Below are 24005 nucleotides of genomic sequence, written 5' to 3'. Positions count from 1 at the left end.
GGTTGTCAATTAAAGACAGAATTGTGAATTTTACGCGATTGCAAAGTGATCACTTAAACCAGCTTATCAAAAGTCGTAGGCTCGGCTACTCAGATTTTCATTTTCTTCGTAATCTTTGAGATTTTCAAAAGACTCTATGAATTTAAAATTTTAGCAAGTACAATTACAAAATAAATAATAATGCAAAACTCTCTTGAGAAGAATTTTACTGTAATAAAATACCAAAATGCAATACCAAACAATTCCAAAAGAATTCAAAACATTTGGGAACTAATTACTCCAACAACCTTCCAACAGACATAACAAAAAGAAGACTTTAAATGCTAAAAAATTAATTAAATGAATTTTATGTTTTTAATTTAAGTTAATCGAAGAAAGAAAAAAAAATCAATAAAAATAAATTACGAATTGTAAAACAAGTGTAAGCCGCTCTCGAAGCACAAGAGCTCAGTCTCTTTTTTGGAAAGAACTGCGTTTTTTTTTTGTTTCAAGATTGTTAGAAATGCTTAGAAAATGAATTAAAATTATTTAAAAAAAAAACATTGTAACCTTATTATTATATATTTATTGTAACTGCAGACAGTTGGTAGAATTCCATATTGAATTGTTGGGTAATATGGTATATCCAAAATAAAACAAGGTTTTTTGTGACGAAACGCGTCACGTATTAAGATATACACAAATAAATGTAGAATTTAATCCAACAAAAACCTTGTTTTATTTTGGGTATTTTACCCAACAATTCATATTATTATACAAAAAAAACATAATTACAAAATTCCGAATGATTGAGACGCATTGGTTTCGGGCAATTTAAAATTTAAGGATGCCTTAAGAAGAGAATGTATAAATCAGGACTTTTAATATCCTTTCAACACCTTTGTCGGTTGGCCCTAAATACAAAATATGTTTCGGGACTTTGATGCGGTCGCTACACGTCACAAAGGACGATATAAAATTCTGTGGGTCGAATTTAAGATCTTATTCGACCCGAATGAGACTTCGTGTCTCCGAACTTTACGACTAATTTACATGGTACTTAGCAGCAAGAGGAGCAAATGATATTTTTAACCCTTTGCGTCACGTTACTAAGATAAAAAGCCCAGTATTTTGTACAAAAAATTATTTCAATCATAATTTTTAATCACAATATAATTTTTAAAAAATCATCTCAACATAAGTGATGAAGAATATGGATGCCTGGGCATTTGCCGGGCTTACGACCGTTATATGCTGGTTTAAGTGATCACTTTACACATGTATTTATTTTCGTAGATATTTATTGAAGCGGTTTTTCGTTGCCAAAAAAACTTTTAAACTACAATCCTTAGTAAAAACATAATAAGCGGTGTTGCATTAGCCTTAGCTTGGTTTCAGATTCACTCGGATGTTAGGAATTATTAAAAAACAAACTATGCAACGAGTATTGACCTTTTTTTTATAATTGCGATTTATTATATATTATTTTTTGACGTCTTATCAAAGATGAAGAAGAATATGGAAGTCTGGGCATTTACGGGGCTTACGACCGTTGTAGGCTAGTTTAAGTAATAACTTTACACACGTGTATATTTACATATTATATATATATATATATATATATATATATATATATATATATATATATAAATATATATATACATATGTATACATATATATATATATATATATATATATATATATATATATATATATATATATATATATATATATATATATATATATATATATATATATATATATATATATATATATATATATATATATATATATATATATATGTATATATGTACGTATATATACATACACATATATGATTCAGTTTTGAAAAATTGTACTTGAATCACTAGAATTTCACTAGAGACGAAGAAGCTTTTTTATTTGGTAGAAACACTTATATATTTGTAAGTGGACACACTAAAAATGTTCACAAAATAATAATTTATTTATTTAATTTAACATATAACATTTTTTTGAATGTTTTCCGCTAATACTTTGGCACATTTTATAAACTTCATAAAATAAAAAGACTTTGATTTTAAGCATTTTTTTATTGGTACATTTTTTCTCCAACCGATTTCGAGCACATGTTTTAACCCTAAAGATGATGTCTTGTCGAAACCGGTTGAAAAAATATACCAGTAAAAAAGTGGTTAAAATCAATGATGTTGAACTTCCTAGAATTTAGTAGTATGGTTGTCAATCATGCGTAGAATTGGTGAATGTTACACGTGTGTTAAGTTATCACTTAAACCAGCCTAAAACGGTCGTGAGCCCCGTAAATACCCAGACTTCCATATTTGTATTCATTTTTGTTGAGATGTCAAAAAAAAGTTTTATCATTATTTTAAATTAAAATCGAGCAATAGAGAAACATACTGTATTTATGAAATTAACGTGACCACTTTAGGACGTTATAAGGATCTTAAGCGTAGCAAAAAATATTTTCAAAGTATGAATTACGTCATTAAAAAGTCCGCTGAGTATTGTGGTTTCTTGAATGTCGTATAATAAAACTCGCTAAGAAAATGTTAAAAAGGTGTGTTTTAAACTTTTGAAAGTTTGTATTTTAACGAGCTTTTTAAATGTGTATTGTAGTTAATGAAGCATGGAGTTGTCAAAATAAGGATGAAAGTAAGGTTACTGACTTTTAATTAAATTGCTATTTATTTTCTTTTCTCGTTTTTTGACCAATTTTATATGATATACAGGTAGCACAAAATTAATTACCCTATCAGAAAATGTTATCATTTTTGCAAGTGGCGTCGTACGTCAATCATATTTGACATTTCGATCACTCCTTTCAACAACGTCATATATCAAAAAACTTGATTTTACAGGAGATCGTTTTTAAAGTTTAAGAATGTAATAAAATGTATTGAAAATAAATATCAAACCACTTATTGAACTTTTTAGTGTGCAACAGATCTTTTTAGGTAAAACCTGAAGGTTTTTTCTCCATTTGAAAAATATTAAGTATATTAAAAAAATAACTAAACAATACCTTTTCTTCAAAATGCAAAAACAACACTTTCTGCCCTGTAGCGGGTAAATATCATGTTAAAAATATGCCTCTTTTGCTGGGATATAGTACATTTTCTGGGCATTCTGAAAACATGCACAGCTGAAAATTGATGATTTTTGATTTATGACGTTCTTGAAAGGAGTGAGCGATATCAAAAAACTTGATTTTACAGGAGATCGTTTTTAAAGTTTAAGAATATAATAAAATGTTTTGAAAATAAATATCAAGCCACTTATTGAACTTTTTACTGTGCAATAAATCATTTTAGGTAAAACCTGAAGGTTTTTTCTCCATTTGATAAATATTTAGTATATTAAAAAAAAAAAAACAGTTAATTTCCTTAAAACAGCAAAAACAACACTTTCTGCCCTGAAGCGGGTAAATATTAAGTTTAAAATATGCCGCTTTTGCTGGGATATAGTACATTTTCTGGGCATTCCGAAAACATGCACAACTGAAAATTGACGATTTTTTGATATATGACGTTGTTGAAAAGAGTCAGCGATTTGTGAACTAGACAGCTACAGTATACAAACAGATTGATAAAACGGGCCCAAATGTGAATCAACACTGGTGGCAGCCACTTGAAGTATATCATCTTTTCCACTTAACAAAAAAATCATAACGGTCCAAATAAAGATAAATATCACTCAATACCTTTTTTTAATTTGGTAAAAAAGTTATTTAAAAACAAAACTGGATGATTAATTTTGTGCCACCCTAATTTTTTTTGTATACATCAGCTGTCTAGTTTATAAATGTTAAATAATATTGACGTACGACGCCATATGCAAAAACTTAAACATCATCTGAGAGTATTTACTGATTTGGCGTTTAATTTGTAGAACTTCATTTTAATTTAGGAATTAATTTTTAAATCTAACATAGATGTTTTGAGTCTACTAAGTTATGTTTTCATAAAATATTCAAATATTCGTCTTCAAACATTCGTTTGAAAATCCCATAACTAGGCGAAACAACTGTCACAATATTAATTATTATGTTTTTTAATAAAATACAACTTAGTTGACTCAAAAAATCTGTGTTTGATTTGAAAATCAATTCATAAATATTCTGAGAGAGTGAATAATGTTGTGCCACCCTTTTAATTTTGTTTTACACTCTTAAAATGTCAAATAAATCCGATAACCGATTACCCACAAACTTATGCCAAAATTAAACTTTACATCGTTTCTCTTTTGAAATTTGAGAAAAGGGGTAGTTAAGAAAGGGACTATATAATAAAAACCCTTCAAACAGCTTTACTTCGAAAATTTGTATGAATTCTTACATCCATATTTTTTCGCACAGTAGCGAATGTTATTTTATTTTTTATGTGCTTGTGTTTACTCCTCAAATGCTTGTATAATGCCATAACGTACACGTACATGCATAAATGAGTGCATTAAGTACCCAACTTAAGATTTCCCTTTGCATTTCTGTGTTTTACAGGGGTTGAATGCAAGTAGTTTGTTTTCATGCAAAGGTGCAACCAAAAGGTTTGTATGTAAAAAAAAAACTTTAAATAAATTTAATAAAATCTAAGATAAGGATTATTTTAATGTATATTTACGAGTGTATATTCATTCGAACCCTTATCCGCACCCCAACGGTGCATAGGGCACTGCATCATATAAACGCAGTATTATCTTGATCGTTAACACACGAAGGATAGGCGATCAGCCCTCCTCTTCAGAGACCAGTCCAGGGTAATATTAAATAAATATTATATACTGTAATATTGAATATAATAGAGTGAAAAAATCACTTATATTTATTTGATAGGCGATCAGCCCTCCGCTTCAGGTACCAGTCCACGGTAATATTGAATAAATATCAGAGTGAAAAAATCACTTATATATATTAGACCCTCTCTGGGAATTGAACCCGGGACCTCCAGAGCCCTAGCCGAGCGTGCTGACCATAACACTACGGAGGCGGACAAAAAGTGTATAACGAGTAACGAGTGTAAATACACCCACACAAAACAAATACAAAACAAATATATAAATTTAATACATTCGGTAATGATGATAAGTTTTACTTTAATTTTATCCAGATTGTTTACTAATAAATCCTTATTTGAGTAAATAAATAAATTTTTACTAGAAGAGAAGTAAAAATGATCGATATATATGCTAACTAAACTGGTATTCAATCATAACTTTGAATTTAAAACAAACGAAAAATGTGATCTGGGTTTCAGAGTACGCGGTATAATTTTAATGAACTTTCATTTGAATATAACTAATTTTACATTATTAATAATTTTCAAACTCATGAAAAATGCGTCAAAACATGTGTCACAAAAGATTTGAAGAAATAGTGGTAATTACCAAAAAAACTAAATTATTTATCCTAAAAAAAGGAAGTAATTTGATTTCAGAAAATTAAAATTGATATAAATGCCAATCGTGAAATAAACGATTGTGTCAAATTTAATGAAATCAGTCGTACTCAAGATTTTTTTCCAAAGAAAATTGTTGCACGTTACTATTTGTTTGTTCACCAAGAGCTTTTATAATTAGATTTGAAGACATAGAAGCCATAATACATCCTATTATACTTTCCAATATTTTGCAATTGAAAACACTTGAGTTTTATTTATTTTAACGACCAGTTTCTTCAAATTTCATCAAGTCTTACCACAAAATGAATAGCGAAACAATAAATATAATTCTAGTATTTTAATTTACAATTTTCTTGGATAGCATTTTGAACTTTACATATACGGCGAATCTTTACGAAACCCTTTGTATTTCCTGTTGCACCCTGCACGTCAAGTACTCCCTTTTAAAAACCATCCCCTCCAGGCTAATGATCTAATTACAGCCACTTTTAAAACCCCAACCCCAGTCGGCCATTGAGAAGCAGCTCTGTAGGCAAGCATCCGACGGGAGCTTTCTAGAACAAGAGAGGAATAAAAGCGAGGAGCTCTTTTGTTTTCCGAGTGTTTTGTTCAAAGAACAAAACGTCCCGTTTCAGGCAGCCAATAGGGGAAAGGCTTCCGTTTTCGCTGTTTTCTGATTGGCTGCTCGGGGGTATAAATCAACCCTCCCGCATGTTTTGACAACCATTCGTAGACATTCTCCGTCAAGTTTCCGAGGACCAGTTCCTATTGTGGCATGTTTGCTTTACTCTTGCGGTTTGAGCAGTACTTGCTGCATTTCCAACAGCTGTAATCTTAACCGATGCACCCATGCCCCGATATGCTGCTCCATAACACGTTATTCTTTTTTCTTTTAACTCTCACCCGCACCCAATGGTGCATAGGGCACTGTGTTATCTTTATCGTTAATTGCATGAAGGCAAGGTGATCAGCCTGGCGTTTCTTGTACCAGCCCAGAGTGATATAAAATAAATATGAGAGCGAAAATCACCCATATTTATTTTGACCCCCTAGGAATCGAACCCGGGAGCTGCAGCATGGTAGCCAAGCGCGCTGACCATTATAACACTACGAAGGTGGATACGATTACACGTTAGATCGACCAATTGCAAGTTACAAACACACATATCATAAAAGCCTGCCCTCAATGGTAGAAAGAGCGGGTCGTGGAGCATTTTGTGAATACCCCTTCCGTTTTGAAACAGACAAAACTCTATTTGTGAATGTGATGAGACGTCATCGCAAGATGTCCCTCATTAAGTGTAGATATGTTTTTTTTTAAAGAAAGAAGAATTGGAAACAGAATGTACGAAAGAAAGTATGTAGTTGACAGAAATTGATGAGACAATAAGGCGTAAAAATCAGATTCAGTGGTGTCTCATTTAGACGAATAACACAAATAAATGAACTATGTGACAAATCTTGATTGATGTAAGTTATTAAATTTATTTTATCTATTGTATTGTTTTTAGGGATCAACCTTTATTATTCACTATCACTTTTAAGCTATTTAAACTGAATATGCTATAAATCCTTGTACATAGGCAAAGAGAACTTTCTTATGCAAAAAATAAATATTATTAAAAAAATATTAGAGGTAGGCAGAAGTAGCTTTCGCTGATAGGTTTTTATTTGCTATCGATATAATAAATAATATGGATATTTACAACATTTTGAGTGTGTCCAAATACTTGTTCACAAAATCTGGATTATCTCCAATTACAGGAGTTATTTTCATATTATTTTTTGACATCTCATCAAAGATGAAGAAGAATATGGAAGAATATAAGAGTTTCTGCTTAATAAAAAAGCTTCTTTACATCTCACCAATAGATGTCTCTAGTGAAGTTCTAGTGATTCAAGAACAAGGTTTCTAAATTGGTTCATATATATAGAATTTCCAAGAATTTGAGTAGTGTGGTTGTCAATAATGGGTAGAATTGGTGAATGTTACACGTGTGTAAAGTGATCACTTAAACCAGCCTATGACGGTCGTCAGCCCCGTAAATGCCCAGACTTCCATATTCTGCTCATCTTTAATGAGATGTCAAAAAATAATATTGATTTGTCAAATTATTTATTGATTCAGCATTAACTTTGTGGAATGACATGATGATTTTTAAAATTAAATACAAACTTTAAGTTAAATTGTTTTACTTTTCACCTGTAGATGAAAACATCTGTAGCTTTCGAAACTAGTCTTGTGAATGTAATGAAATAAAACTCATGAATGAAATAAATTTCATTTACCCTTTGGACGCGTAAATCGACTATAGTCCATGGCTTTTACAAGCCATAGACGTGGCTTGAACAAATAAAGGTAAATAAAGGGATTTTATAGAAAACTTTATTTTTTTATAGAAAATTTGCATTTTTCAAATCAACTTTAATTTTTTGCTTAACGCGTTCAAAGGGTAAAGTTGTATTAAACAATTACTAATCTGGTTATTATATGAGTACATGTACATTAAAAAGCTAGACAAAGATCAATGTACAGCCTTCTCGCTTTTCAGCGTCGATGTTTATATTGGTTATTTGAAGGCTTCGTGGTTTTGTGGTCAATGTACTAGGCTCCACACAGAAGTCATGGGGTGGCATCCAGACGGACACCATAAGCACGTTCTAGCTTTATGATTCTACACTCATATAAATGCAAAGGATTTTCAAAACACCACCTGCCTCCGATAAAATTAGGTATAAGCACCCCGCGCATAGGGGAGACCTTCATATTGCCGATGCTAGAAATAAAAACTACAACATTTTCAATGTGTCCGAATACTTCACAAATCCGGATTTTCTCCAATTAAAGGAGTTATTTTTCATCTTATTTTTTGACATCTCAACACAGATGGAGAAGAATATGGAAGTCTGGGCATTTACGGGACATTTGTTATAATCCAGGACTCGGACCTTACATACAATTGAAAGTGTTTCTGCTCAGTAAAAAGCTTCTTTTATCTCAACAATAGATGTCTCTAGTGAAATTCTAGTGATTAAATATGGAAGTCTGAGCATTTACAGGGCTGACGACGATCTTCACAAATCGAATACTTCACAAATCCGGATTTTCTCCATTTAAAGGAGTTATTTTTCATCTTTTTTTTGACATCTCAACACAGATGGAGAAGAATATGGAAGTCTGGGCATTTACGGGGCATTTGTTATAATCCAGGACTCGGACCTTACACACAAATGAAAGTGTTTCTGCTCAGTAAAAAGCTTCTTTCATCTCAACAATAGATGTCTCTAGTGAAATTCTAGTGATTAAATATGGAAGTCTGAGCATTTACAGGGCTGACGACGATCATAGGCCGGTTTAAGCGATCACTTTACATACGTGTAAAATTCATCAATTCATCCCATGATTCCCACTTCTCGAATTCTTGGAACTTCTAGATGTATTGATCAAAGTCGAAATATAGTTCTTGAATTAGCTATGTAGAGTTTCGCTAGCAGAAACTCTTCTTTTATTCGTATGTGAGGTCCGAATCCTGGATTATATTCACATATTTTCATATATTCATATATTCTAATATAGCATTTTCATTTATTTTAGCTTATAAATGTCTAGTTAATTTATTTTCAACATTTTGGGTGTATCCAAAATACTTGTTCATAAATATGGATTATCTCCAATTAGGAGTTTTTTTTACATTTTTACAATATATTCATAGATTTATATTATCCACTGACACTTCGTGATGGAATTGCATTTTTAATATATTATTAGATTAAAACCAATATTTTTAGCTTTTCCACTTTATTTTTATTTGACCAGCGACCGGGTTTCGTCGTTACCGACATCATCAGACTGGTGGGAGGCTATACAAATTGTTATGTTATATATAAAACAAGGCAGGACAGCCGCAGCGTAGTGGAGGGAGCCGTCAACCAGCAGCTCCTGATACTTCGTTACATAATTTAAATTCATTTACAAAAAATGCAAATCTATTATAACTTTATATAAAATCGTGCTCTCAATACAAAAAAACCATTATAAAAATATTTTTAATATCATACAATACTTAAATTCACTCAAATTAAATTAATTTCTCAATAAAATTGTATCAAAACATGGTTATCAACTCCTGCCTTGTTTTATATATAACATAAAAATTTGTATAGCCTCCCACCAGTCTGATGATGTCGGTAACGACGAAACCCGGTCGCTGGTCAAATAAAAATAAAGTGGAAAAGCTAAAAATATTGGTTTTAATCTAATAATATATTAACAATATATTCAGTTCATTAAACCTAGGACCTAGAACCCGTTAAAGTTTATTTGACCAGTGACCAAGTTTCGTCATTACCGTCATCATAAGACTGGTTGGCAGTAATCAAGCAGTCTGATGATATATTATTGTTTGATCATATTATATAAAATGCAGTTCCACCGAGAAATATCAATAAAAACATCCAATAAAATATAATGTTTTTGTAAGTAAATAAAGCATAATTTTTCTGTCTGATCATTTAGACCAAATAATAGTAGTATCTCTCAAAAATAATACTTTTTTTTGTCCTAGACTCGATCCTGGTTATAGACTCGGAGTTAAGCTCTATACATATGTACGTATGTATAATTTATATGTATGTATAATACATTCAAACGGTATGGTTTCTCATTACAATCTGACTATAGGGAAACGTTGATGAACATACCCGTGGAGGCTGGAATGCATTTCTGATGCACCACTCATCAGTGGAGATGATTGCCTGGTGCTGTATTTATGGCAGCGGCCTCATCGCGAGTAACACCTCTATACAAATACGTGTATTTTATTTATTTATTTCTTAAATATAAATGTACATAAAATTTATACAATGGATCTCCGGAAATTCAAACAATATTTAAAATAAAAACATTTAAAAACACGCACAGACTGAACAACACATTTATAATTATTTAAAAATGTGAAATGTAACTGAATTTTTATTTAACCTTCCAGCGGGTGCGTTGTCATTACATTTATGACAAATGCACCTTATTGCATCCTCCACCCTTACAACTTAATTGCAAGCATCGAGCGCCTAGCTATTCAAGGGTCAGTGTCTCTCTAAACTACACACGTACCTAGTGAGCTAAGAAGTTTTTGTTTTTCATTGATATTCGGAAATTTCCCTTGAGCGTAAATTTAAAAAATCGCTCCTTAAAGTGGAAGTATGTGGAAATAAACTATTTTTTCTGTTTATTTTTCATTTAAATCGTTTCTTTAATAGCTAATTGTATATTTTTCCTTTACTTTAGATGTGTTTTAACAAGAAAACATGTCAGACCAACTGAAGAGAGGAGAAAACAATGGAAGAATTTTTAATTGGAAAAAATAAATTTACACGATGGTAAAATACATACATATATATATATATATATATATATATATATATATATATATATATATATATATATATATATATATATATATATATATATATATATATATATATATATATATGTATAGAGATATATATATATATATATATATATATATATATATTTTTTTTTTTAAGTACATTGATCAATGTAACTGAATTTTTATTTAACCTTACTTACTTAATTCACTCAAATTAAATTAATTTCTCAATAAAATTAAATCAAATCATGGTTATCAACTCCTGCCATGTTTTATATATATCATAACAATTTGTATAGCCGCCCACCAGTCTGATGATGTCGGTAACGACGAAACCCGGTCGCTGGTCAAATAAAAATAAAGTGGAAAAGCTAAAAATATATTTTTAAATCTAATAATATATTAACAATATATTCAGTTCATTAAACCTAGGACCTAGAACCCGTTAAAGTTTATTTGACCAGTGACCAAATTTCATCATTTTTTATTACATAACATTTCTTATTACATAAAAGCAATTTCATAGCATCAATTTAAAGAAAACCCAATTTACACACAGAAAACATAATGACATAAAATTTATGACACGCGCCCGTTCAAGGGAAATTTCTCAACGCGCCCGCTGGAAGGTTAAATGATTGAAAAGTTAAAACAGTAGTAGGTACTATACACAGTGGTGCTATACCTGTATTCTACTCAAATGCTGTGATATTAGATTGACATGTAAAAAGTTGCAAATAATGTACACATATAAATCTTCAAATAAAGACGTCATAAAGTACTTCATTAAAATTAGAACTGAATGAACAAAAAAAACACAAAAGGAACACCATGTCAACTACTATATATGTATGTGCCACCTGTATTACAAATTTCTCGGCAAATCCAGACTTTTCTGAAAATTTAAAGCAACTTTTTCTAACTTTTTGATGAATTATATAAATATAGATTGTAATTACGTAAGCGCAATCATTTAAAAATTATTAATTTTAATATGAAGGAATAACCCGCCAAGTCTCTATTAGAGGCTTGTCTGTAGGTAGGATTGTAAGGATAGGTAAGGTAAATGTGAAACATACATCACAAATACCCATACAATTTATTTATTTATGTGCCTTATACTTCAATGATTTTTCTTGAAACTACTACGTCATTACTTCGCAGAGGTAGGCGATAATAATAGAACGCCACACCACCTTGTATTTTCTGTATTCTCATACCCGCCGATTATTCCGACTCCTGACCTGTCCTTTTTAAAGTATTTGAAGTACTTAATTCTGCCATTTTTCCTCTGTTCAATTAATTGGTTTTTATTTTTTACAATCAAAAAAACAGCATTCAACGATTCAGTATCTGTTATAATAATTTTAAACCCGTATTGAATGTGTTATTTAAAAAAAATACTTGAATCTCTACTTGTAAAATATGGTGTCTATAAAACTCAATTTCACGAACTTCATATCGTAAAATGTGTATTGATGTGACAATGTCTTTATAAAGAAAGAAATGTAAGGAATGAAGAGCTGGTTTCCATTACTGTATACCACTGGAAAGAAATAAACGGAATGAACAGCTGATTTTCCTCAATGTATCACATAAGAGGGGACGTTTGCTTGCAAAGACCTTGTGTGGCGTTCTATTCTCTCTGCCTACTACCCCTTGATGAAAAGTTATATTTTTTACAATCCGAAATGAAGCATTTATCAATTCAGTAAATGCTATCATAAATTTCAACCCGTATTGATAGAGTTTAAAAAAAAATACTTGAACGTTTTACTTGTAAAATATGGTATCTATAAAACTTAACTTCACGAACTTCAAATCGTAAAATGTGTATAAATGTGACAGTGTCCTTAGATGAAGAGCTGATTTTCATCACTGTATATCACGCGCAGTGATTTGCCTTTAAACAAACAAGTAAATGTTTCAATCCACTTTGAGTCCGCCAAGCCAAGTGGCTGGCTCGCTCGCCGGCATAAATTGTCTGAATAAACGTCGAATGTTAGTCGACAATTACCTTTATACCGGCCGCCGCCGCCCCTCTTAGTGATATTACAGACCAGAGCATAAACATCGAAACTATAAACAACGTACTTTCGATTGGAAAAACAACCCTATTCGCTTTTTAAGCCCCCTTCTCTTATCTTCGAAGTCTAAAAGCATTATCTTATTAAAGAAAAAGCTACATTTTCATATTTTCTTTCGGTCATTTTCGATAAAATGTATTCATTCGTTCTTTTTCCACAAAAATGTTAGTAATTTAAGTATAAAACACTTACCAAATTTTTCTAGACAAAAACTCGAGACGTACACGTCACTTCGTCAGGATAATCACGACACCTGCATGAAAATAATACTACAACATTTTGAGTGTGTCCAAATACTTTTTCACAAAATCTGGATTATCTCCAATTACAGGAGTTATTTTCATATTATTTTTTGACATCTCATCAAAGATAATATAAGAGTTTCTGCTTAATAAAAAGCTTCTTTACATCTCACCAATAGATAGATGTCTCTAGTGAAGTTTTAGTGATTCATGAACAAGGTTTCTAAATTGGTTCATATATATAGAACTTCCAAGAATTTGAGTAGTGTGGTTGTCAATAATGGGTAGAATTGGTGAATGTTACACGTGTGTAAAGTGATCACTCAAACCAGCCTATGACGGTCGTAAGCCCCGTAAATGCCCAGACTTCCATATTCTTCTTCATCTTTGATGAGATGTCAAAAAATAATATGAAAATAATACTACACCATAGGACTATTCACATACTTACAACTTCACAAATTGTTAATATGCGTTTTTGGTCGACCCGGGAATCAACATGCACTAACGATTGCAGAACAACATCCACTATAGGCCAATGAAGGCCACTTTCCCGCAGGGGTAGGCAGAAAGAAAAGAACGCCAAACCTATCTGTATTTGCATACAATCTTCACTTCTTCCCCATCCATGCAACTCCCGACCTGATCACTTTCAAGTAATTGAAATACTTGATCAGGCCAAGCTTTCTTCTGTCTTCCTTTGCTTCTATTACCACCTTGATCGCCTAGTAAAATTATTTTATTGTTCTTTTGATGCATATGTCCAAACCATCTAAATACACCTTTCTTCATTTTATCGATAATACTTATCTTAGCGTCGTATTTTTTCCTTATATCACCATTCACACAGCTAACGTACATCATTTCGCCTCACATTCTTTTAGGAGATCGCATTTCGACTGCATTCATTCTACTTTTATCCTTCTTTTGCCAACTTCATGCTTCACTTCCATACACACATGGAAAAGATGTGAAATAATTCCTTATTCTCAACATTTTGAGTGTGCCGAAATACTTGTTCACAAATCTGGATTACATCCAAGTAGGAGTTATTTTACATTTTATTTTTTGACATCTCAACAAAGATGAAGAAGAATATGAAAATTTAGGAATTTACGGGGTATGAATGTGATTATAACCCAGGATTCGGACCTCACATACAACTGAAAAAGTTCCAATAAAAAAGCTTCTTTCACCTCACCATAGGTGCTTCTAGTGAAATTCAAATTTGAACAGTATATATTTATATATATATATATATATATATATATATATATATATATATATATATATATATATATATATATATATATATATATATATATATATATATATATATATATATATATATATATATATATATATATATATATATATATATATATATATATATATATATATATATATATATATATATATATATATATATATATATATATATATATATATATATATATATATATATATATATATATATATATATATATATATATATATATATATATATATATATATATATATATATATATATATATATATATATATATATTTACATAGAAGTTCCTAGAATTTGAGTAGTGTGGTTGTCAATCGTGGGTTAAATTGGAGAAAGTTACACGTGTGTAAAGTGATCCCTTAAACCAGCCGATGGTGGTCGTAAGCCCCGTAAATGCCCAGACTTCCATAATTCACTAATTCTTACTTTACTGTTGATTTATTAAGGCTTATATAAGATGTGGATAATAAAGTATGTAGGTAAAATGTAGAATAAGAATACATGGAAGAAACTGGATAAAAAATACAATAATTCCTAATGTTATTATGTTACTGAAATATTCAAATGACTTGCGTTTGTTTTCTTCTAGAAATTTCTGAATTCATGAATCTAAAATGTTTGTTGTTTTGATATAATTATATTGTTGTTTTTACGTGAAGAGAAATATCTACTGATAGAATAATACATTGTTTACAACGAAAATGAATTCGGCACGAAAAATTACAATATCGATAGTGAAAAACAAAAACTAGAGTAAGTAACACTTAAGTATAAGATCGTTTTTAAAGTTTAAAAATATAATAAAATGTATTAAAAATAAATATTAAGCCCCTTATTGAACTTTTTACTGTGCAACAGATCTTTTTTGGTAAATGCTGAATGTTTTTTCTCCATTTGAAAAATATTTAGTATATTTAACAAAATTAATTAATTAAACAATACATTCTCTTCAAAATGCAAAAACCACACTTTCTGCCCTGTAGCGGGTAAATATTAAGTTAAAAATATGCCGCTTTTGCTGGGATATAGTACATTTTCTGGGTATTCCGAAAACACGCACAACTGAAAATGTATGATTTTTGATATATGACGTTCTTGAAAGGAGTGAGTAATATGTCTTAACAGTTATTTTTCTCAAAACGTTGTGTTTAAAGTAATTCAATGTGAAAAAAAATGTAAGACAAGTACTTTTTTAACAAACTTTATAAAATTAAACAACTTTGTTTTAACCACTTTTTTATTACTTTTACACTCTAACCTACCGGTTACGACAAGAACCTTGTCATCGTAGTTGTTTTATTATACCGCTTAGGATGATCGAATTTTTTCTAGAGATTTGTTTTTATATTCATTGTCCAATACGATTGTATTTACTCAGTTCTACTTATTATTTTTGTAATTTTTGTTTTCGACATGTAATAATGTAGTTATATTGTATTTATTCTTTCGGTATTCACTTTGTGGAAAGACATGATACCATTGATAAAGAAAAACACTTGTTTTTTACTACTTGAGTTTATTTATAAATAATTTTCGGTTCAATAAATAAGGAGAGGGGAAAGGTAAGGGGTAATAATATATTGTTTCAAAATTCTTCACCTTTGCTATCCATTTTTACTTTATTTTCAAACTCCACCCCCTTGACTAACCCCTCCCCCTATCTCACCCCTCTCCGTATTTATAGAACGGGTAATTATTTATTATGTTTTAGTTTATATTTAGACCAGAAGATGGAAGCATAGTCGTCATAATAAAATAAACTCAAGTGGTAAAAAACAAATGTTTTTCTTTTACAACGTCATACCGAACCAATAAATACAACATTATTACATGTTGAAAACAAAAATAGTACAAATAATAAGTAGAACTGAGTAAATCCATTCGTATTGGACAATGAATAATAAAACAATATCCAGAAAAAAATTCGATCATCCTAAGTTGTGTAATACAACTACTATATACCTTTTTTCACTTTTACAGAGTAACTGGTGATGTCAGATTGTCATAATAAAATAAACTCACGTGGTAAAAAACAAGTTTTTTTAAACAAATAAATAATTTAGTTATTAAATATTTTATTTAACGTTGTTTTTTTTTTCAGGAATCTAGGAATATCGAAACCCGTGGACCCATCAGTGGAACTGGAACCAGCGACTCCATCAAACCACAAGGAAAATTGTCACAGATTAGACTTCTTGGTAGATAAACAAAAACAGCTATGTGGATTATCGGAAAAAATTCTTGCGGTAAGTTAGAATATGATTTTTGAAGTATTTTTTACCCCTTTCAAAATTTCTAATAAAAAATTAAATGAAAACTGTTATATTAATATCGTTTATGATATCAGGACACTGGATTATTCACTCTACGAATGAGATGTCAATTTATTGGTGTCTGAACTTGATATGAAACATCTTTCTTCCCTCTTTAAATGAAAGAAAATGAATGAATGATTGACTTCTGAATGGTATAATAGGGAAATAATGCAAGGCTTATATAATTATCGGTAAAATTTTTAATAAGTTGTGTTGAGATGGTTTGGATATATGGAAAGAATGAGGGAAAAAATAACAATAAAACGAAATTTCATGACGAATGTAGTTGGTTAAAGCCCAGTATTCGTTTAGTTGCAACAAAATCTACAAAAAATAACAAACCTTAAATTCTATAAAAAATTATCAAACCCTTAAAACTTAAAAAAATATATATAAGACTTACCCCTACCTAGACTCCATACCAAAGAATATTTTTATTTTTAATTTACTTTGTTTATAAAAAAAAAAATTATAATAAAAATGGTTAAACGAACTCCCTCTCTAAACACAAGTATTTACTTTATAAGAGAGCTAGAAAGTTATATTTGAAAAAAAAATGCATTGAATAATTTTCTGTAAATTTAGGTAACATTTAACGTACCTAAATGTTTTTTTCTTCAAACACTGTTTTTACTCCTAACCTTTCAATAACTCTTTTTTTAACCATGTATGTAATTATTTCGAATAAAAAAATATTTTTTCAATGCAAAAACGGTATTTTAAGAAAAAAATTAATTATATAAAATGTTACCTCTATTAAGAGAAAATTAAGTTGCGACTTAACGAATACTGGGCCTTAAGGAAGCTTGGAACCGAGGAAAAATTGGCATGATCAAGTATTTTAAATACTTAATATTATATAATAGATACTAGATTTATCTTTGAATTTAATAGATACTAGATATGTCTTTGAATATCTTTATAAAATTAATTAACTGTGTTTTCACTACTTTTTTATTAATAAAATTTTACCTACCGGTTTCGACAATACCTCGTCATCATCAGGGTTTATTTTAAATCAAAAACATTAAAATACTCTCACTAAAAAACTTCCACACACTCCATAAAAATTATAAATGTTATTTAAAAAAATAACATTTATGATTTTTATGGAGTGTGTGGAAGTTTTTGGTGAGAGTATTTAAATGTTTTTTATTTAAAATAAACTCTGATGATAACAAGGTATTGTCGAAACCGGTAGGTTAAATTGTATGAATAAAAAAAATAGTGACAACAAAGTTAATTTATTTTATAAATATATTATAAAATGTGTCACAAAGTATCTGCGGAAATCATTCAAGAAATATCTTTGAATATACAAGATATATCTTTGAATATATTAATATGATCCTTAATATTATTTTATATTTTTTTAGAGCCTTGGACAAGGAGCCAGGATAGGAATCGAGGAGTGCCAACACCAGTTTCGACACAGCAGATGGAATTGCAGCACAGTTGAAAATTCCACTGATATTTTTGGTGGAGTTCTATCCGTCAGTAAGTATTTTTGAATGCATTGTATTTTCTTAATTAACGTCTCAACATATAAGTGTTTCTTAGCAAAAAAACAATAATTTATCTAAAATAAAATTGGGTATTTAACATGCAATCTAGAGACGGCATTTTTTAGTGAAAAACGGAATCTTTTAGTGAAAAATCAATGGTTTATGTAATTTATATATGGGTATTCTTCTTCCGCCTCCGTAGTGTAATGGTCAGCACGCTCGGCTACCGTTCTGGAGGTCCCGGGTTCGATTCCCAAGGGGGGTAAAATAAATATAAGTGATTTTTTCACAGTAGTATTAATTCAATATTACCATGGACTGGTACCTGAAGCGGAGGGCCGATCACCTTTCCTTCATGTGTAAACGATCAAGATAACACTGCGTTTATATGACACAGTGCCCTATGCACCATTGGGGTGTGGATAAGGGTTTTATTATTTTATTATTATTATTCTTCTTATGCGAGTATGCAATCTCCTAGAGAAAAATCAATGATTATATTTATTTATTATTGGGTATTCAACAGACAAACGGGCGACGGTAATTTTGTAGGCAACCTCTTAGTGAAAAATCTATGATTAATTTAATGCATGGTCGCATATTCAACAGACAGTCTGGTGGGGGCAATCTTGTATGCAATCTCTTAGTGTAAAATTAGAGGTTATTTATATTTATGATTGGGTATTCAACATACAGTCGGAAGATGCCATTCTTCTATGCAATCTCTTAGTGAAAAATCAATGATTAATTTAATGGATAATCGCATATTCAACAGACAGTCTGGTGGTGGCAATCTTGTATGCAATCTCTTAGTGAAAAATTTAAGATTATTTTTATTTTTGATCACGTATTCAACATACAGTCGGGAGACGCCAGTTTTATATGCAATCTCATAGTGAAAAATCAATTATTAATTTAATTCATCACTGCGTATTCAACAGACAGTCGGGAGGCGGCATTCGTGTACGCCATCTCTTCAGCATCAGTAGCTTGGTCCATCACTAGATCCTGCTCGCGCGGGGAGCTGAACGAGTGTTCCTGCGACAACAGAGTTAGGAAGAAAGCCCCCCGAAACTGGCAGTGGGGGGGTTGCTCAGAGGTAAATAAAAATCAATTTAAAAAAAATTATCTGGAGCCATCTATGGTCGGTTTAATAAAGCTTTTATTTAGCAGAGACCCATTTATTCAGATATATGCAAGATCCTAACCGCATTACTGTACATACTGGGAGACGCCTGGAAACATCTTTTTCAATTTTTGCTCAGCTTACATGTAATTTGAACATTTTTTAATATTCTGATTATTATTAATATTTAAAGCATTTACTTTGTGGTTAGTCATTTTCACTTTTTTTACAAAAATGTTAATAATATTAGTATATTATGTGTATAATAATATTAGTATATAAACGGTAAGTGGTTATATAGTAATATTATTAAGAAAATACCACTTCCATCTTCATCTTACCCCTATCCTCATCCAAAAGTGCATAGGGCACTACATCGTATAGAATCAGTGTTATATTGATCGATAATACTTAAAGAAAATAAAAAAAATGTGATTTGCCCTGCGCTTCGGTGTTATATTAAATAGATAATAAAAAAATCACAAATGTTTATTTAGACCCTCCTGAGAATTAATCCCGAGACCTTCAGGATGGCAGCCTAATGCGCTCTCCACTACACTATGGAGTTGGCCGAACTGTAGGCGTAGTTATTGTTTGAGATCAATTAATTTATAATTGATTTTCTTTGTTTTAAATTTGAAAGCAGTGTAGGACTGTGGTTAGGTGCATTTTTCATCTGATCTTATGACCTATCATGTACAGAAGCACCTACAATTATCCATGAAAATTAAACCTCAGATTTGTATGTAGAAGTGAGTTGTTTTGTTTTTGTTATTTTTTTATGATGTACCTACATAGATTGTTTTCTTAATTAAAATAGTGGAGGTCTTCGAACATTCTAGCTCAAATTAGAAGCAGTGCCTTCAAACTATACGGCCCTTTCACGAATCGCACTATTTTATGCTCCTATTACTATTTTATGCTTAAGTTTATCAATCAAATCATACTTGAAGGTCGCATTAAGGCTGAAATATCGAACTAAATTACACTCTAATATTTATTTAATTTTACCCTGGACTGATCCCTGAAACGCAGGAGTGATCACCTTGTCTTTATGCAAGTAACGATCAAGATAACACTGCGTTAATATGATGCAGTGCTCTATGCACCATTGGGTGTGGATAAGGGTTAGAAGAAGATGAAGAATCGTAAACAAAATTTTTTATAAATATTTTTTTTCAATCGTTGTAATACGCATATTTGGCCCTGACTAAAAAGTTTGGCAATATCTGACGTAAGTGATCGAAAGATCTATGGATCTTTTGTCGGACTAATCGCGAGGGTGATCTCTAATCTTATTGACGACAGCCGAGGAGCAAAAAAATCCTGGCAAAGAAAATCAGTGAATCAACGAATCAATGAATCAATGAATCATTGATTCAATGATTCGTTGATCTGTAGGTAAACCAGGGAACGGATCCGGGTTCAGGGTGAAAATTCATCCGAAATTGGGATCCGGTCACCCAATTACCGATCATTTTCAAGCAAATTGTTTTATAGGGAGAAATATTTTTAAGGTAAATTGTTTTAATTTGCTTTTTCAGGATATTCATTACGGTGAACAGTTCAGCCGTGAATTTGTCGACTCCAAAGAAAACAAAGAATCGCCCAACGGACTCATGAACCTTCACAATAACGAGGCTGGAAGAAGGGTGAGTAAATGTTAAAATAACATTCAATAATAACCCTTAAAAATCAATATTTTTTATTTCATTTTGCATTATTTTGTATTGAATATTAGTGAGTGGATATTAATAGTTTTAGCAACAAAATCTTTGGTTGCAAAAATTTAGCTTTCACAAAAGATAGTATAATGCCATCTAGCGGTCATTTTAAACGTCAATAAAACGTTTATATTTTCTTCTGAATGATCACATCAAATCCCAGTCTATTTGAATACAACATATGGGTAAAAATAATTCCAATTTGAATTTAAATTTTATTATTTTTTAAAATTTCATTATTTTTTCATAATTTTATAAAAATTCGGCGAATTAAAATCAGATTAATTTTCATCAAATGTTCTTCGTCAGCCATCTTTGGTCAAGTATTGAAGCTCTATTCAAGACGCAAACCTCTTTTGACGCAGTACATTTGGAGCGTGCAATAGATGTCGTTGCTTTTATATATTTTTTCTTTTTATTATGTACTATGTGTAGATTATGGATGCTAGAGGTGAATCTGAATCAGTAAAATGGAATCCGTTTCACATAAATGATCTGTTCACTATGACCGAATCAATTGAACAATGGATCTTTTTCTGAAAAATAGAACAAATTTTTTATACACAAATTATTAAATAAAAAAATAGTATTGCTATCAACATCGAACAACTTTGAATAATTCTGATGTAAATGATGATTATATGGAGGAAGGGATATTAATCCTTGGCTCCAATTCATGGATATAAGAATGGAATATATTTGAAGGGATACAGATGACACAAGTGAAGGATCCCAGGGTGAAAGACATTACTGCTATATAGCAAATAAAATAGGGGAAAAATACTAGGTACATTGATCCTGGTTGAAGTATACACACCATATATGTAGGTTTTGTTCATAGTTGTTCAGACAATCTCCTATTTAGTATTTGACTTACAAAATCTATCTTCATTCTTTTGATTTTTGACATATAATCTAAGCGAAATGAAAACATTAATATTTTAATAAATGTCATCTTTACAGGCCATAAGATCTCGGATGCAGCGTGTGTGCAAATGCCATGGGATGTCAGGATCGTGCTCCATACGCGTGTGCTGGAGAAAACTTCCTAACTTCAGACTGGTTGGAGAAGGACTCACTCAAAGATACGAAGGATCTTCCCATGTTAAGGTATGGTTTGTTAAATAAATAAACTATTTCAAAGCAGCGTAGCTGTTAAATTTGTAGTACAAGTTTTCGAGCAAAAGTGTTTTTTTCTTTACTCTTTTCTTCATCATAGGCTGGCAACAGTTAGATTGTACTTACAAAGTTCCATCCTAAGAACACCTTTTATGGCAAAATGTTGTCAGATATGATTACAACAAACATTGTATTCATAATTCTGTAGAAAAAAAATGTGTTTTTTGTCTGTTTCTCAGTAAATTATTCGAAAGTAGTGTTGTTAATAAGATTTCTTCCTGCTTTATATGAAACATCAGTTGTGGTGAAATAAAAATGTTATTCTTTGCATGTCTTCAATTATAATTTGATAATTATGACATTCGATTAATTCACACGAACTTGTTTTAGTTCTTATAATTGTTTTGGTTTCATGTTATCGAAGGTTCATGCAAAAGAATTTTTAACATATCCTTGTCTTCATTTTACAGGCCGTTGATCGTAAGAGAGGCAGAAAAGTGAGAAAGCTTCGACCAATACACTCCGATATGAAGAAACCCAACAAAACAGACCTTGTCTACCTCGATGACTCTCCAGACTACTGTGAACGGAATGAATCGTATGTATTTTGCACAATTCTATCGAAGTACAGCACAAGCTCATTAATTTAAACAAATCAGTTTGTATTGTGTATTTATTTATATAAAATATTCCAATATTCGAATATAATATATTATAGATTATTGTTCTCTTATACGGCTGTGAGACATGGCAACTTACAAGGGCCCAGAGCAGCCGTGTACTAAGCTTTGAGAATAGGTGTCTGCGGAGAATTTTAGGCGTGCGGTGGTTTGACTTTGTGAGGAATGAAGAGATAAGGCGTAGGACGCAGCAAATCTTGGTCACAACTGTCGTCAAGAAAAGGCGATTCAGTTGGCTTGGCCATGTACTCCGCATACCTCCTGAGAGCCTTAATCAAGTTTGCCACTTTTACAAGGCATCAGATTCGAGTCGCGCAGGACGACCACTGCTGACAATTCGTTGGCAGTTCTCGTCAGAACTTCGGGACGCAGATTTGACTTGGGAGGATGCAAGGGAGCTAGCAGCCGACAGAAAAGCTTGGAGACAGTTTGTGGACTCCATATGCTCCACCTAGGGAGTGGATATGGTTTAATAAACAGATTATTGGATTATTAGACATTATTAGACACAATCAGAGGCGTGCATTCTAAATAAGGACAAAAGCAGTGCCTACCTTGGATTACTCGCGTTCCATATAGAAACACAACCAGTGTTTACTATGCCTTATTCTTGACTCAAGCCTGCTGTCTACCCTGATTATAAACTCCGTGCACGCCACTGGACTCAATATATAATAAATAAAATAAAAATAATAAACCCTTATCCGCATCCCAATGGTGTATAGGGCAGTGCGTCATATAAACGCAGAGTTATCTTGATCGTTTACACATGAAGGAAAGGTGATCGGCCCTCCGCTTCAGGTACCAGTCCAGGGTAATATTGAATAAATATTACAGTGAAAAAAAGACTTTTATTTATTTGACCTCCAGAACGGTAGCCGAGCGTGCTGACCATTACACTACGGAGATGGACAAATATATAGAAAAGATTATGGACTCAATATATAGAAAAAGTTTTATTTACATATTGTTAAATGAATGAGTGGCGAAAGAACCATCGATAAAATTAAGAGAGTTATGTTGAGATGGTTTGGACATGTGAATCAAATGAGTGAAGAAAGAACAGTAAAACAAATTTATGAGGTGAATGTAGTTGGTAATAAAGGCAGAGCAATACAGAGAAAAACTTGGCACAATCAGGTATGTGAAATACTTGAAAGCAGCCG

The 24005-nt window shown here is 31.2% G+C and overlaps 1 protein-coding gene across 1 annotated transcript in view; it reads left to right on the top strand.

Moving 5' to 3' along the window:
- LOC148300673 (protein Wnt-4-like) overlaps positions 1–24005 on the top strand; it is a 103726-nt gene that overhangs the window by 78972 nt on the left and 749 nt on the right. Inside the window, exons 2-7 of the mRNA XM_088274445.1 lie at positions 16472–16616; positions 18062–18182; positions 19132–19289; positions 20861–20968; positions 22004–22150; positions 22630–22757. Coding sequence (XP_088130571.1) covers positions 16472–16616; positions 18062–18182; positions 19132–19289; positions 20861–20968; positions 22004–22150; positions 22630–22757 — 807 coding nt within the window. The remainder of the gene's footprint in view (positions 1–16471; positions 16617–18061; positions 18183–19131; positions 19290–20860; positions 20969–22003; positions 22151–22629; positions 22758–24005) is intronic.

Source organism: Brachycentrus maculatus, unplaced genomic scaffold, assembly GCF_059751285.1.
Source record: "Brachycentrus maculatus isolate JH-2025_06_01 unplaced genomic scaffold, ASM5975128v1 h1tg000673l, whole genome shotgun sequence".
NCBI classification, from domain to species: Eukaryota; Metazoa; Arthropoda; class Insecta; order Trichoptera; family Brachycentridae; genus Brachycentrus; species Brachycentrus maculatus.
The sequence above is the reverse complement of the archived record's forward strand: the minus strand, read 5'-3'. Positions and strand labels throughout refer to the sequence as shown.